Genomic DNA, 14790 nt, shown 5'->3' on the forward strand with positions numbered 1-14790 from the left:
CCTACCAGGCAAAAATCATGTGTATCATCATTCCAATATCACACTGTTGGTGAACTTATTCAATAGGTACTGGGTTTGACTCCCTGTCCATCACCACCATTTTACCTCATGGTGTGTCACACTTGTGCGTTGCGCTTCATTTCATACCTTTCATGATTACTTCCCTGGGGCAAAATAAGCTTCAGGGGATTTATGGTGCAGTTCTAAATGTATTGTCATTTATTTCTCCATTCAGACATCTGCTTTCTAAATTGATACTGGTGAACACTTTGATACTTTAGGTTCTTTTATGCCTAGTCAAGTCTCCATCAGTCACGCAAGCTTTGTTTAGTTAACAGTGGATTCAAATTCAGATCACAAACAAAAGCTCATGTTGTTATTTAGTCAATGTGATAAGACTTTTGCAGTGGCATTTATTGTAATGAAGTTTAATTTAACACTCAAGCGAGCACGCCTTTGTATAAAGTGCGCCAACCGCACGTAACACAGTCATGCACAGTTCCATTGTTGTTTTACAATAGCAAGCCCCTACCTATCCCTGCATTATTTTTTTCAGCTAGCACAGTGAGAAGTTGTGCTGTCATTGGTTCATGTGAACTTCAGTAATTTAAAAGAAACTGTGAGTGTTTCATCTTAGTGTACACCACACACCCAGACATGTAAGTAATTTTTCCTTCACTTTTATTTTGTTCCTTTTTAGTTGAATTAAAAGATAACATGTAACAAGCAGGTATATTTCTGTCCAGGGCAAGATCAAAGCTGACAGACCACAAGCCTGATTGGTTACTCAACAAGGATCCAGATTTCAACTCTGTACCAGGCAACGAAAACAATGACAGCTCTGTAGAAATAGAGGAATTTATCACTCAAAGTGACCACGATTCAGATTCTGGTCAAGTCCATAATTCAGATGATGACTGTAAAGGGCCACTCTCCACTGGTGGTATTTTCATTGTGGGGGACAAAACGTGTAAATGGAATAAAATATGTCCTAATGTGACTTCAAAAACAAAAAGAAAGCATATTTTGAAAATATTCTCTGGGCCTACGCATGTTGCCAGAGGGATCATAAGTGAAACAGAGGCTTTATGGACAATACTTAGCCTGGAAATGATAGATGAAATTGTAAAATACATGAATATATACATTCAATCTAACAAAGAATGTGTACAATATTTCAGAAAAAGGGGCAATAATGAAACTACAAGGTATGAAATAATGGCATTGCTGGGATTGCTGTATCTCATTGCAACCAAGAAAGCAAACCACACCAATGTCATTGAACTGTGGACAGCACATTGTACTGGCATGGAGATTACAAGAGTGTGATGAGCTACAGAAGATTTCTGTTCCTTTTACGATGTATCTGTTATGATGACAAGAGTACAAGGCAAAAAAGAAAAGTAACTGATAAACTTGCTGCAATAAAGCAAATATTGGATGTCTTTGTGGTGAATTGCTAGAACACTTACAGCATAGGAAAATTTGTGACAGTAGATGAAAAGTTGCAAGCTTTCTGGGGTCGCTGTCCTTTTTGTTCAGCACATCCCACGCAAGCCAGTGAAGTATGGGATAAAGATTTTTATTTTAACAGATGCTAAAACATTCTTCACTAGTAATATTGAAGTGTATTGTGGAAAACAACCTAAAGGACCATAAAATGTTTCTAATTCTCCCTGTGATAATGTACAAAGGCTATTTACTTACACTGAAGGCTCAGGAAGAAACATTACAATGGGTAATTGGTATGCTAGCTATGCCATAGCCAACTCCCTTTTGAAAAAGCAACTAACATGCATTGGGACATTGAGAAAAAACAAACGCGAGACCCCACAAGAACTCTTACCTGGTAAATGTAGGGCTATTCACTCCTCTTTATTTGGTTTTCAGAATGATATGATGCTAGTCTCATATGTGCCAAAACAAAACAAGGCAGTTATATTACTTTCAACTATGCATGATTTCAGGTACACCAGAGATAGGTTTGGATGACAATATAAGAAAGAGAGAAGTTGACACAGTCAATAAACTGGTAGGTGCATATTCCGTCACACAGGTGACAAAAAGATGGACATTGGTTCTATTCTATGCTCAAATAGATATAGCAGAAATCAATGCTCAAATATTTTTTCATGCAAATGAGGCTAATCCAAAATAGAAGGTAAGAATTTTCTTGAAAGATTTAGCACTGTCTCTTATGAAGCCTCAACTAGTGGGAAGAGCTAGTATTCCTTCACTTCCTGCCGACATTGCAACTTTCCTCGTGAAATACAAAGATCAACGTGTTGAAAGAATTAAGGAGCCTACCACCAAGAAAAGAGGTTGGTGTGTGACATGTGGATGAGCAAGAAATATATCTACTACCATAAGGTGTAACTCATGCCACAGCTTTGTTTGCAAATGACATGTAAAAACAGTGCATACATGTGAGAAGTGTAAAGCATTTCCCAAAAATTCGCAAGACAATTAACTGTGTAGATGGAAGGAACTTTGTGATAACTGATACTTCATCAATGTATAAATCCTTTGTCCTCTTATACTGCGATGAAAGAGCGTTTTTGTTCAGTATGTTCAGTGTTGGAATAGGTTGATATGTCAGCTGCGGCAATAGAATGGTATGAAAGTTTCTTATTTGTTTAATCAAATAGGAAATTATCAATGTAATGTAAGTTTCTTATATTGTTGTTTAAAGAAACTAAAATTAAACTGTGATTTAACTCATACATGTTTCCCTTGGTAGCATAATGATAGCTTTTGACTACATGTGTAAAAAGTGCGCCGCACGTCTGCTCATGTTACAAAAATCAGCACGCTTGCTCGAGGATTAAACATGTTAAGGACTGTCTTCTAATATTTGTTGATAGTGGTATTAGTTTACATCTGGACTAACTGCCATAATGAGCAGTGTTCTCTAGTGGTCTCTTGTGGTAACCACTGTGTATAGTCAAACAACTGTACTGCTGCAGGATTAGAGGACCTGCAACACAGCTGTGCTATGATGGTTGCATACAGTCAGGTGCGGCCTACACAATGGAATTCAGGGGTGACCCACTTCTTGAGCTGTCAAATGTACTTATCCAGGAGCATCATGAGGAGGAGTCGGCCTATCTACTTCAAAAAACTGATTGTCCTAAAATGAGAAAACCTGAAATGCACTACTTCAACATTTTAAACATGCTTGTGAACATTAAACTATAAATCCAGTCAAATAGGCATCCTAACTATATGTCAAACTGGACATATATCTACTGTACAATCGGGGTCTTCCCTGCACTGCCTCTAAAGCTGGAGTATGAAACAATATTCTCCACAAATAATAGTCACGTCTTGAAGAGTACAAACAAGGATCCTGCAGACAGCTTCACTGGGCTTCACTGGGCTCTGTACCACATACTTTGTACCCACTTGGCTACACTGTTGTGATGTAAAGAAGTATGGCTTGCAGAACTGCAGTTAAACCACACAGTGATGCTAATACCAGGGACCATCAAGTCCACTCCACTTCACTGACTACATCGTGACACTCGTCCCACAATCCACTGCAAATGGAACAGGAAGAAACCCTAACAAGTGATACAATGGTGACTGCTGTCTGCCATGCATTTCACAGTGATTTGTAGAGAATCATGTAGATGTATATGTAGATATCAGACCACCATATATCAAATAGAAAATCACTCTTTGGTATCTCTTGTGTAGCAGCCAATCAGAATGCAACCAATTAGAATGCAGAAGCTGCTCAAGGATAAGTGAAAACCTAGCTACCAAATATATTACTCACAGTCTCACCAGCAGGTATCAAGTTGATATCAATGCTTTGTTTCTCAAGAGCAAATTTTTGTTGAAAATTCTTCAAAACATTTGATTCCCAATCAAAATACTATCTCATATCCATTTTCTCATTGCAAACGGTTCATTGTTCTATACGCGCTTCTAAAGACAGCTCACTTTGCTTGATTCAAATCCAACTTTTTAGCCAGTTTGTCCTTTAATTTCTTTATTGTCATTGAGACATTATGTTTTAGTTCTCATTCATTTCTTTCATCCCATCTATAAACAGGGCTCAGGCAAAGAAAGGTGAAGCCCAGCTGCTTGGAAATAAAATGGTAATAAAGAGACATTTGAATTCTTTTTCTATGCACATTCAGTGAGGAAACAAAAAAATGCAGTAACCGTTATCTTCAGTTTGTTTGAAACTCACATACCTTCAGCAACAGAATTTGCATATTTTGCTCTGCTAGGCGGCGAGCAATACAGCTGCGTGGTCCATGCCCAAAAGGAAGTACCAGATATGGGCTGACACTACCATGATACAAAGCATGTCCTTTCAGCCACCTTTCTGGGACAAAGCGATCAGGATCTGGGAAGTACTCTGGTAGCCGACATGATACTTGATTTTGTGTCACAACTACAGTCTAAAATACAAAACATGTATATTAATTTTTATGATCAATATTCTGAATATTATTTCACATTTTACTAGTTTTCCATATGAGTTACTGAATTTCATTTTCAAACATGTCATCAATGAAAAATTTGGATTTTAAAAATTAAATCATTGGTATTCTTTATCTGTTGTCTCATATGCTGCACTCCTTACCTGATACAGAGGTAATGGATTTTCTAATTATATATTTATATCCTCATCCTTGGTACAGTTTATATTGTAAGGATTTTGTCAGTGGTTGATACAATACTCTTATTAAATAATGTACATAATTTCTTACATTTTTTGGAAGTTTTCATACTTAGTTCTATAACATTCCTAGTTATGTCATTAATATATATTTTTACATAATACACATATATGGGAATAAAGTTACATATTGCAGTTTAGGGATAGTTACTGGGCTGTTAAGGGCTGTTTTAACTATTCATTTACGCTGAAATGAAATGTCGTGTGGCTAGGGCCTCCCATCAGGTAGACCAGTCACCTGGTGCAAGTTTTTTTAGGTGATGCCACTTCAACAGCTTGCATGTCAATGGGGATGAGATGATGAAGACAAAACAACACCCAGTCCCTGAGTGGAGAAAATCTCCAACCCAGCCGGGAATCGAACCCAGGCCCCATGGCATGGCATTCTGCTGTGCTGACCACTCAGCTACCAGGGCGGACTTCATTTATGATATATTAAGTGTCATTCAAAAATGTTCCTTAAGCCTTTGGCTAGAAGTGCTGGGTCATTTACATCTTTAATTTCCTCTGGCAGGCTCCAATTCCATGCTCATTTATTGACCTGTTTGTGGTATATAGATAAATATTTCTTCTAATGTACATTATATGGGTAATTAATTGCATATAGTCTACAGTATGGAGTGATGAACAGCCTTAATTCAGTCATCACACACATTCATTCACTCCTTCACTTATGTCATGTTCCACAGACCAAGTTATGAAGAGGGCTTTCAAACATATGAAAACAGTTCTATAAAATTTTGGGAACTGCTGGATGCCAGTAACTTGCTGGTATGATATTTCAGCACAGAGCCTTCTGGTCATCTTCAGGTGAATACTGATGAGTAATACACTAAGCTCCCCTATTTAAGATCCTGCCGGTACATGCATGGTATCCTGGTTGGTATTATGCATGTGTTTCTTGAGCACATGTGCGTTAGCTGTAAGTGTCTGCACACTGTCCACGGTGGAAGATCACCTCTTTGATATCTGAACGATTGTCTTCACAAGGTAAGACCACAGGATAACACTGATTATGCAGAGTATGAAGTTTTTCAATAATTGAGTCCAATGTAGAATTTAACTAGAAACTGCCATCTCGATTCATAAGGGATTCAGGCAGTCATATTTCCACTGATTCACTGATGATCAAGCTCCAAAGACTTGACTTATGGCCCACAATCTTTGTTTCATTATATTTCAGCAAATTACCAGTGGAAATGCAATGTTAGGCAACAGTGGACTTATATGATTAGAGAATTAATTGTATTTTGTTTGTATAGATTCCCTAGTGCTAATACAGACATTTTTTCTCAAAACTCAATCAGAGCACAGTATCTAGCCCAAAACTGAACTTTCTCATATGTGTGGATTTAAATATGAACACAACAAAATCAGATGTTGTTAGTAGTATATACCTGAATACTGTATTCTCTGCAGCTATGTTGTAACATGACTCGTAAACTATCTAACAAGAGTGACCAAACAATCTTCCTCAATAACAAACTATGTGGCAACATACATAGAAAGAAGGCACCGAAAGTTACTTGCTCAAGAGCTAGGCCTATCAGATCATCTCTAGCAGATATTAAAAGCAAACATATTGAATGAATACAAAAGCATCTTCTCAGAATCAAGTGTATGTTAGTTCCTATTCCAGCTACAACATGAAAGGTGGAAGGAAGTGTATGCAGAAACAAATGTAAATAAAATGTTGATGACAATGTTTAAATTAAAATCTGAGGAAGCATTTCCCAAAATATTGCACGTCATTGTTGAAGGCTGATAAAAATTATATGGTGAACAGCGGTATCAAAATCTCCACTGAACTCTAAGACATCTCACATCCATCAAAAATAGCCAAAATGACACACCTATTCAGCATTTACAAAAATTACTGGAGAACTTATAGAAAGGTACTGTTAGCTGCAAATGAACTTGCAATCATTGAAACATTACTGAAGGCAGATAACAAAAGCAAAGCAATCTGGAACACAATCAAAGAGGAGACAGCAAATGTTGGACAAAAACTTCTGAAAAAAAAAAAGATTAAAAACAAAGATATTCAAATCAGCAACCCAAACTTCATGAATGAACATTTCATCGGCACTGCTAAGAAACTGCAAGAGAAATTTCCAGACACATATATTCTACACCAGGACCAGCCACCACACTCAATAGTGCTCTTTCAAACAACAGAGAAAGAGGTGGAATGGGTAATACACCAATTACACAATTAAAAAATCCACAGGGTTAGATAAGATCCCAGTCAGTGTCCTTAAGAAACGTACAACAATATTACGAAAGGATAGTGGCTACTCACCATATAGCGGAGATGCTGAGTTGCAAATCAGCACAGCAAAAGACTGTCAGACAGTAAGCTTTCATCCAACAAGACCTTTGTAGAAAACAGACAACATACACACACACTCATGCAAAAGCAACTCACACACATGTGACCACAGTCTCTGGTAGCTGAAGACAGACTGCCAGCAGCAGTGCATGATGGGAGAGGCAACTGGGTGGCAGGGGTAAGGAGGAGGCTGGAGCAGAGAGGAGGAGAAATAGCAGGATAGGGGTGGGGGACAGTAAGGTGTTGCTTGTGGGAGTGAGCAGAGATGGATGGAGAGAGGATAAGGCAGCTAGGTGCAGTCAGGAGATTAGACAGAGGTTGGGGTAGAGAGAGGAGGAGTATCAGAAAGGAGAGAAGTAAAAAGACTGTGTGCGTCTGTGGAATAGAGGTCTGTGTAGTACTGCAATGCAAACAGGGAAGGAGCTAGATAGGTAAAGACAATAATTAACTAAGGTTTATCCCAGGAGGTTTACAGGAATGTAGGATATATCGCAGGGAGAGTTCCCACTCTCACAGTTAAGAAAAGCTGGTGTTTGTGGGAAGGATCCAGATGGAACAGGCTCTGAAGCAATCACTGAAATGAAGAATATTGTGTTGGGTGGCACACTCAGCAATAGGGCGGTCCAGTTGTTTCTTGGCCACAGTTTGTCAGTAAACATCCATGTGAAGAGGCAGCTTGTTGGTTGCATTGTCCACATAGAATGCAGCACAGTGGTTGCAGCTTAGCCTGTAGATAACACAACTGGTTTCACAGGTAGCCCTGCCTTTGATGGGATAGATGATATCTGTGACTGGACTGGGGTAGGTGTTGGTGGGAGATGTATGGGACAGGTCCCACATCTAAGTCTATTACAGGATATGAGCCATGAGGCAGGGGTTGTGTAGAGATGGACAAGGATGTAGGTTCAGTGGGTGGCAAAATATCACTGTGGGAAGGGTGGGAAGGATAGTGGGTAGGACATTTCTCATTTCAGGGCACAACAAGAGGTAGTCAAAACCATGGTGGAGAACATAATCAAGTTGCTCCACTCCTGGGTGGTACTGAGTAATGATGGAAATGCTCCTTTGTGGCTGCGCAGTGGGACTTTGAAAGGTAGTGAGTTCAAATGGTGCAAATGGCTCTGAGCACTATGGGACTTAACTGCTGAGGTCATCAGTCCCCTAGAACTTAGAACTACTTACACCTAACTAACCTAAGGATGTCACACACATCCATTCCCAAGGCAGGATTTGAACCTGCAACCATAGCGGTCGCGCAGTTCCAGACTGTAGTGCCTAGAACCGCCAAACGTAGTGAGTGACTGGAAAGATAGGCATGGGATATCTGTTTTTGTACAAGGTTTGAAGGGTAATTACTGTCTTTAAAGGCCTCATTGAGACCCTTGGTATCTTTTGACAGGGACTGCTTGTCACTGCAAACATGATGGCCATGTGTGGCTAGGCTGCATGGAATGGACGTGGCTAGGCTGTATGGAATGGACTTCTTGGTATGGAATGGGTGGCAGTTGAAGCGGAAGTAATGCTGGTGGTTGGTAGATTTGATATGAACAGAGGTACTGATGTGGCCATCTTTAAGTGGAGGTCAACATAGAGGAAGGTGGTTTGTTGGGTTGAGCAGGACCAGATGAAGCAAATGAGGCAGAAGGTGTTCAGGTTCTGGAGGAATGTGGATAGGGTGTCCTCACCCTCGATCCAGGTCATGAAGATGTCATCAATGAATCTGAACCAGATGAGGGGTTTGGGATTCTGGGTGTTTAGGAAGCCTTCCTATAGATGGTCCATGAATAAGCTGGCATACGATGGTGCCACGCAGATGCTCTTAGCCACACCCCAGATTTGTTTGTAGGTAATGCCTTCAAAGAACAAGTAATTGTTGGTGAGTATATAGTTGGTCATGGCAACTAGGAAGGAGACTGTTGGTCTGGAATCTGTCAGGTGTTGGGAAAGGTAGTGTTTAATAGCAGTAAGGTAATCATTGCAGCTTAAAACAACAGTGGTGGAAACTTCATCAGCAAGTAGGATTATAAGGTTGGGATCATTTTTAGGTGGGGGATTGTTTTTTCTGCAGATGTAAGGTTAGTTTGCTTGTTGAGGGATTTGGGGTTTGATGGTGAGGCAATGTTCAAGGTTAAGAAATTTTGGGAAGTTAACAGAGGGTGATTTGGGGGTAGTAGGGGTGGATCAAAGTTGGATTGTTTTTTTTTTTTTTTTTTTTTTTTTTTACTTTAAACTAATTAACATTGACATACATGAGTATAATCTGCATTTTCATAAAAGAGAAAGACTGGCCATCAATTTTTAAGAATGTAACACCAGATCTAATTTTGTGCTTAGTTTTATTAGTTTTATGTATGTAGTTGATTTTCTAATTTATTTCAACTACTCCTAGTTAGTATCTTTTGTTATAGGTTGAAATCAGTAACTGTTTTGTAACTTAAATTATATTGTTGGCATATAAACAACTACAAATTCTGCAATAATTGTAAACATTTGGAAGTCAAAATGCTAGTAATCTTAAAGTATCTATCTGTCTCTATTCAAAAATATGTTAGCAGATTCAAATTAATTAATTCAGAGAAATTAACAGTTTTGTCAAAAGTATTGTTTGCATATCAATATCTGTTAATTTCATCATTTAAACAAATAATTCAGCCTAAACCTGGTAGTAGAAGAAATTGTTAAAAGGAACGAATTTTTTGATGTACTCAGTTACTTTAATGAGTTAAGTTTTAATTGTAATTTCTGTAAATTTAACTTCAAACAATGTGTATTTTTGATACCTATTATTGTGAGGATATATAAGGGCTCAATTTTTGGTCACAACACAGTCAGTCCATGGCCGAGTTTCAAATGAGAAAGCTGTATTGCGTAGAACAACAACAATGCTTCATCTTAACTGTGAAATAAGTGTTACACAATTAGGCCATATATTAAGACAATGACAGAGTTTGCTCCATACGTAACTTTCTATTCTTAAAGAACTGTGATCTTTGTGGTTAGGTTTTTACTGTTTGTAGATGTTCAATAGTAAACTATTGTAGCAATATGTGGATGTCAACCTGCAACCTATTAATGAGGCTTAACAAAAGTTAACAATAATGCACTGGCGATATAACTGTGTAGTACTGGGGGGTTGTGAACAGCAAAAGTAAAAGACTGAGAAACGCAACTGTGCATCTGTTGGCTACATCATTTACAGTAGACAGTAGTTGCACTTCCACAACCCATTTTTCAGCCAGTACGGGAACACCGAGGACAACAAATGAAGAAATAAAGAAATCAGGTGAGCGTCATCTCATGTGGTGCCTTGACATGAGGTCTATTGTATGTGGGCACAGTGAACTAGAACTCACGAAATTTGACTACAGTACAGTTTTAAATGGAAGGTGTTTCATAACAAAGATGGTGCAGCAGTCAATCAGCAAGTGGGTTCTATGGAAGCAGCCATTGAGTACAGGAACAGCCAATCTGCACACAGGTGGACACAGCTGACCGAGATAAACAAGACGCTTCACCGGGAGAATTACAACTTGCAGCAGACGATGAGTTGAGATGATAACCACAGCAGAGCGGCAGCAGGCGAATATTTAAAAACAAGGTAATTCATTGCAAAAGCTGTTTTGCATTAAGTGATACATAATGAGTGATCTTAACAAACAAGACAGTGTGACTGAAAACAAAGCTATAGAGGTTAAGTTGTTTAATGAACAGAAAGACCTAAGTGGGATTGGTTCTGTAGATGATTATAAATCAAACATGAATGTAACTTTGAATGATGGGGACAAAAGTCCTATTGCAGATGAAATGATAAAAGCTTCATCTACACTGTGTGATGATGTGAGCGAAATTGATGAAAACAGTACTGAAGTGGGTGAGATCATTAAGGTTAAGGAGGAGGAATCCAGCAGCAAAAGTCAGCAAGGGCAACAGTTTATGGTAGACAGAAATCTGGAAGTGTTGTTATTATGATGAGTTGTTTGAGTAATGTGAGTATGAAAGAAGACATTAGTAGGGTGTAAAATAGCATGAAAGAAGACATTAATAGGGTGGGAAAGAAAACTGATGGCATTAGAACTGACATGGTTAGCTTAAAGGATGAACTGAAGAACGAAATTAAAAGGGAAATTAAGGTAGTTAGCACTAATCTTTCAGAATTAAATAAAAAGTTTGATGTGGTAGTTAAAGATTGTGATAATACCAATGAGAAATTAACATTGAGTCGTAAATGTGTGGAAGAGAGAAAGAAGCTTTGTGATTACAGTATGTGCTGAAAGTAGGTTAATCTTGAGAACTAAATCGATCAGATTAAAAATGATTTTGAAATGGAGGTAGAAACCAAATGTCCAGTAGTGGTAGAGGAAAAACTGGAAAAAGTAAATAAAAATGTAGATTCAAAATTAACTGAAATAGAGCAAAAAGAGGAAGAGGTACAAGATCTAAAGCATAGCATACATGACAGTGGGTCTGATTCTGACTGTAGTTGTAATGATGATAGCAATGACGAATCCAGTAGTGATAAGAATGGGGTATTTGAATTTATAATTGATAATGAGGGCAATGCGTTAAGTAAAGAAAAGATTAATGAGGATTTGTTGTATGAAGATCACATGGTAAGTAAAAGAAAGTGTGGCACCACGTAATAACAAGTGTACAAGGTATACATGTTAAGTGTTTACTGAACAGGGGTAGTGACTTGAATGGCATTTCACAGGCATTTTTTGAATCTAGTAAGAACACAGAAAGTATAGGGATGCATGTTTCTGGAATAAAAATTATTGGTGCTACTGGTAATCTATCAAAGAGTGTGAGACAAGAGGTACTATTAACTGTGGAATTAGTAGGACAGCTGTTGGAGTGCAATTTATTGGTGATTCAAAATCTCAGCATTGATGTAAAATTTGGGACTAATTCCTTGTGCAATTGGCAAGTAGGTGGTTCAACAATCTGTGTTGGATTCATTGTGTGTCTCGTTTTTCATGTTTCCTGTAGTTTATAAGTGAATCTTAACATTCTATCTTTGACTTTCATGTGATTTTGTGCAGTAGGATTCTCTAGTATAGAAATATTTTAGAAAAAGTTTCTCTAGTGGTTAGTGCAGCAGCAGAGGCAATATGCAGTAAGAAACCATCTTGAATACTAGATCGTAATATTAATTGTGGTATAATAGAAGTGTTTGTGTTCAATGCCATCAGTATATTGAGATAACTATCTACCTATAGAAGTATGTCATGGTACAGCCTTTTCTAACATAAAGGAATTACAACTTTAAACCTAGTTGCCTGGAGTAATGTGTGGAAAGAATAAGCATGACTTATAAGTGTATTGCCCTTCAGACTAGAATATTAAGCAATTGATGGAATACAGTGAAATAATAGTTTTTCTAAGTGATAATTTTGTCTGATCACTAATGAGAGTTAAGTTAGCCTTAGTAGAAGGATCTGTTACTGTGGAGTGTTTTTCAGTAGAATCAATTTTGCAGTGAATAAGCAGAGCAGGTGTTTATTTATTAGTTAATGAAGCAATAATGGAATAATAAAATAATGAATAATGTTAGGGTCTTAATGGTTAGGGAGCCTGTCTCTGCAATATGGATATTTTTTGAGAATGCACTCCACTAGTTAACTAAGTGTGAGACGTAAGTAAAATAATGGAGCTGACAGGCATGATTAATGAAAAAGGTAACTGTATTGATGATCTAACTGTGAACTAGGCAAGATTGGGTACTGTGCATATTGTGCAATCCATGACACTGCAGCTAGGAATGAGAACTTAACAGAAAGAACAACACTTTTGTGAGGTAGATGCCATATAATGCCGCATTATTGGAGCTATACATTGTCTTTAAACTTCTGTTTCTGTTCTGAGGAATTAGAGCTTAAATTGGTAATACTGGGATGAAGAAAAGTAATTTTGCTGATTAACTGATAACTGTGGTGCTACAGTGATGTGAATATTCTCTACTTGATAACATTTAGTGATTTTGTGAGGATTTAATTTTCTGATTGAATGAGTGTAGTGCTCAGAGTGGAGTAGAGAAGTGGGGCAATGATTTGGTACAACTTCCATCCCCTTAATTTTGATTTGAATGGTAATCAATTTATGTGATGGTGACTCTATTCATTTTTCATAATGTAATAATTAGTAAATCTATACTACTGCACATCTTGAGTTTTTGCTAGCTTGCAATTGGAAAAGAAACACAAATCTTTCAAGTTTAATCAGTCTCAGACAGTTATGACTTTGAGTAATGTTTTGGTAGTGTAATTTGCACTTTATTTAACATTTTTCCTAGTCACCACCTTTCGTGCTATAGTCAAATTTAGTACTAATTATTGTAATGTCATGAGAACTAAGTAATGTAATGTATTTATGATGTAATAACTATCATTTGCCATTAGTGAAGCTTTTCTCCTTAGACTTAAGTTAGAAGTAAAAGTGTACTAAAGTAGGGTATTTTGTCTCATTTTTTCATGTACTGTGAAGGAGGAGAACCACTTCCAAGGGACATGATAGCAGTGCATTTCCTTACTAACTGCCACTTGGACCTGTTGAAGGTATACTTCAAGAACTGTGAACTTTGTGATTAGGTTTTTACCGCTCATAGATGTGGGACTGGGTTCTGGCTAGGGGTTAGGAAATTTTTCTGTATTGGTGCAGATGGAAGGAGCAATGATCCATGGTGGTGACCAAGAAACAGCTGGACCACTCTCTTGCTGAGCATGCATCCAACACGACGTTCTTCATTTCAATGACTGCTTCACAACCTGTGCCATCTGGATCCTTCCCACCAACACCAACTTTTTTGAATCGTGAGGGTGAGAACTCTCCCCATGATATATCCTATGTTCCCATAACCCTCCTGGTCTCAAACTTCATTAATCATTGTCTTTACCTATTTAGTTTCTTCCCTGTTCCCGTTTCAGCACTACACAGCCCTCTATTCCACCAAAGCATACAATCTTTTTACTTCTCTCCTTTTGTACTATTCCCCCCCTCCCTCTCCCCCAACCTTACTGCCTTACCCTCTCTGCCTGTCTCTGCACACTCCCACAGCTCCACACCCCTGCCGTGCTATCCCTTCCCCTCCCCACACCAGCCTCCTCCTTACCCGCAAGAAGTACACAGTCAACTGTAGCACAGTTTACTAAAGTTTGCCCCTCCCATCATGCACTGCTGCTTGCAGTCTGGCTTCTGCTGCCAGAAACTGTGTTCATGTGTGTGTGTGCGTGTGTGCGTGTGTGTGTGTGTGTGTGTGTGTGTGTGTGTGTGTGTGTTGCCTTGTTATTTAATCTGTGTACTGAGCAAGCAGTAAAGGAAACAAAACAAAAATTGGAGTAGAAATTAAAGTCCAAGCAGAAGAAATAAAAGCTTTGAGGTTTGCCAATGACATTATAATTTGTCAGAGACAGCAAAGGACTTGGAAGAGCAGTTGAACAGAATGGATAGTGTCTTGAAAGGAGGATTCAGATGAACACCAACAAAAGCAAAATGAGGATCATAGCTGAAATAAATCACGTGACGTTGAGAGAATTGGATTAGAAAATGAGACAGTTAAAGTAGTAGATCAGTTTGCTATTTGGGAAGTAAAACAACTGATGCTGGTTGAAGTAAAGGGATATAAAATGTAGACTGGCAATGGCAAGAAAAGCGTTTCTGAAGAAGAGAAATTTGTTAACATCGAGTATAGATTTAAGTGTCAGGAAGTCCTTTTTGAAAGTATCTGTATGGAATGTAGCCATATATCGAAGTGGAACATGGATGA

At 38.2% G+C, this 14790-nt stretch overlaps 1 protein-coding gene across 2 annotated transcripts in view; it reads right to left on the reverse strand.

Moving 5' to 3' along the window:
* LOC126203248 (cytochrome P450 302a1, mitochondrial) overlaps positions 1–14790 on the reverse strand; it is a 218288-nt gene that overhangs the window by 17363 nt on the left and 186135 nt on the right. For both annotated transcript variants that reach the window (XM_049937503.1, XM_049937504.1), the window contains exon 8: positions 4206–4415. In XM_049937503.1, coding sequence (XP_049793460.1) covers positions 4206–4415 — 210 coding nt within the window. The remainder of the gene's footprint in view (positions 1–4205; positions 4416–14790) is intronic.

The sequence above is a fragment of the Schistocerca nitens genome, chromosome 9, assembly GCF_023898315.1.
Source record: "Schistocerca nitens isolate TAMUIC-IGC-003100 chromosome 9, iqSchNite1.1, whole genome shotgun sequence".
Lineage (NCBI taxonomy): Eukaryota > Metazoa > Arthropoda > Insecta > Orthoptera > Acrididae > Schistocerca > Schistocerca nitens.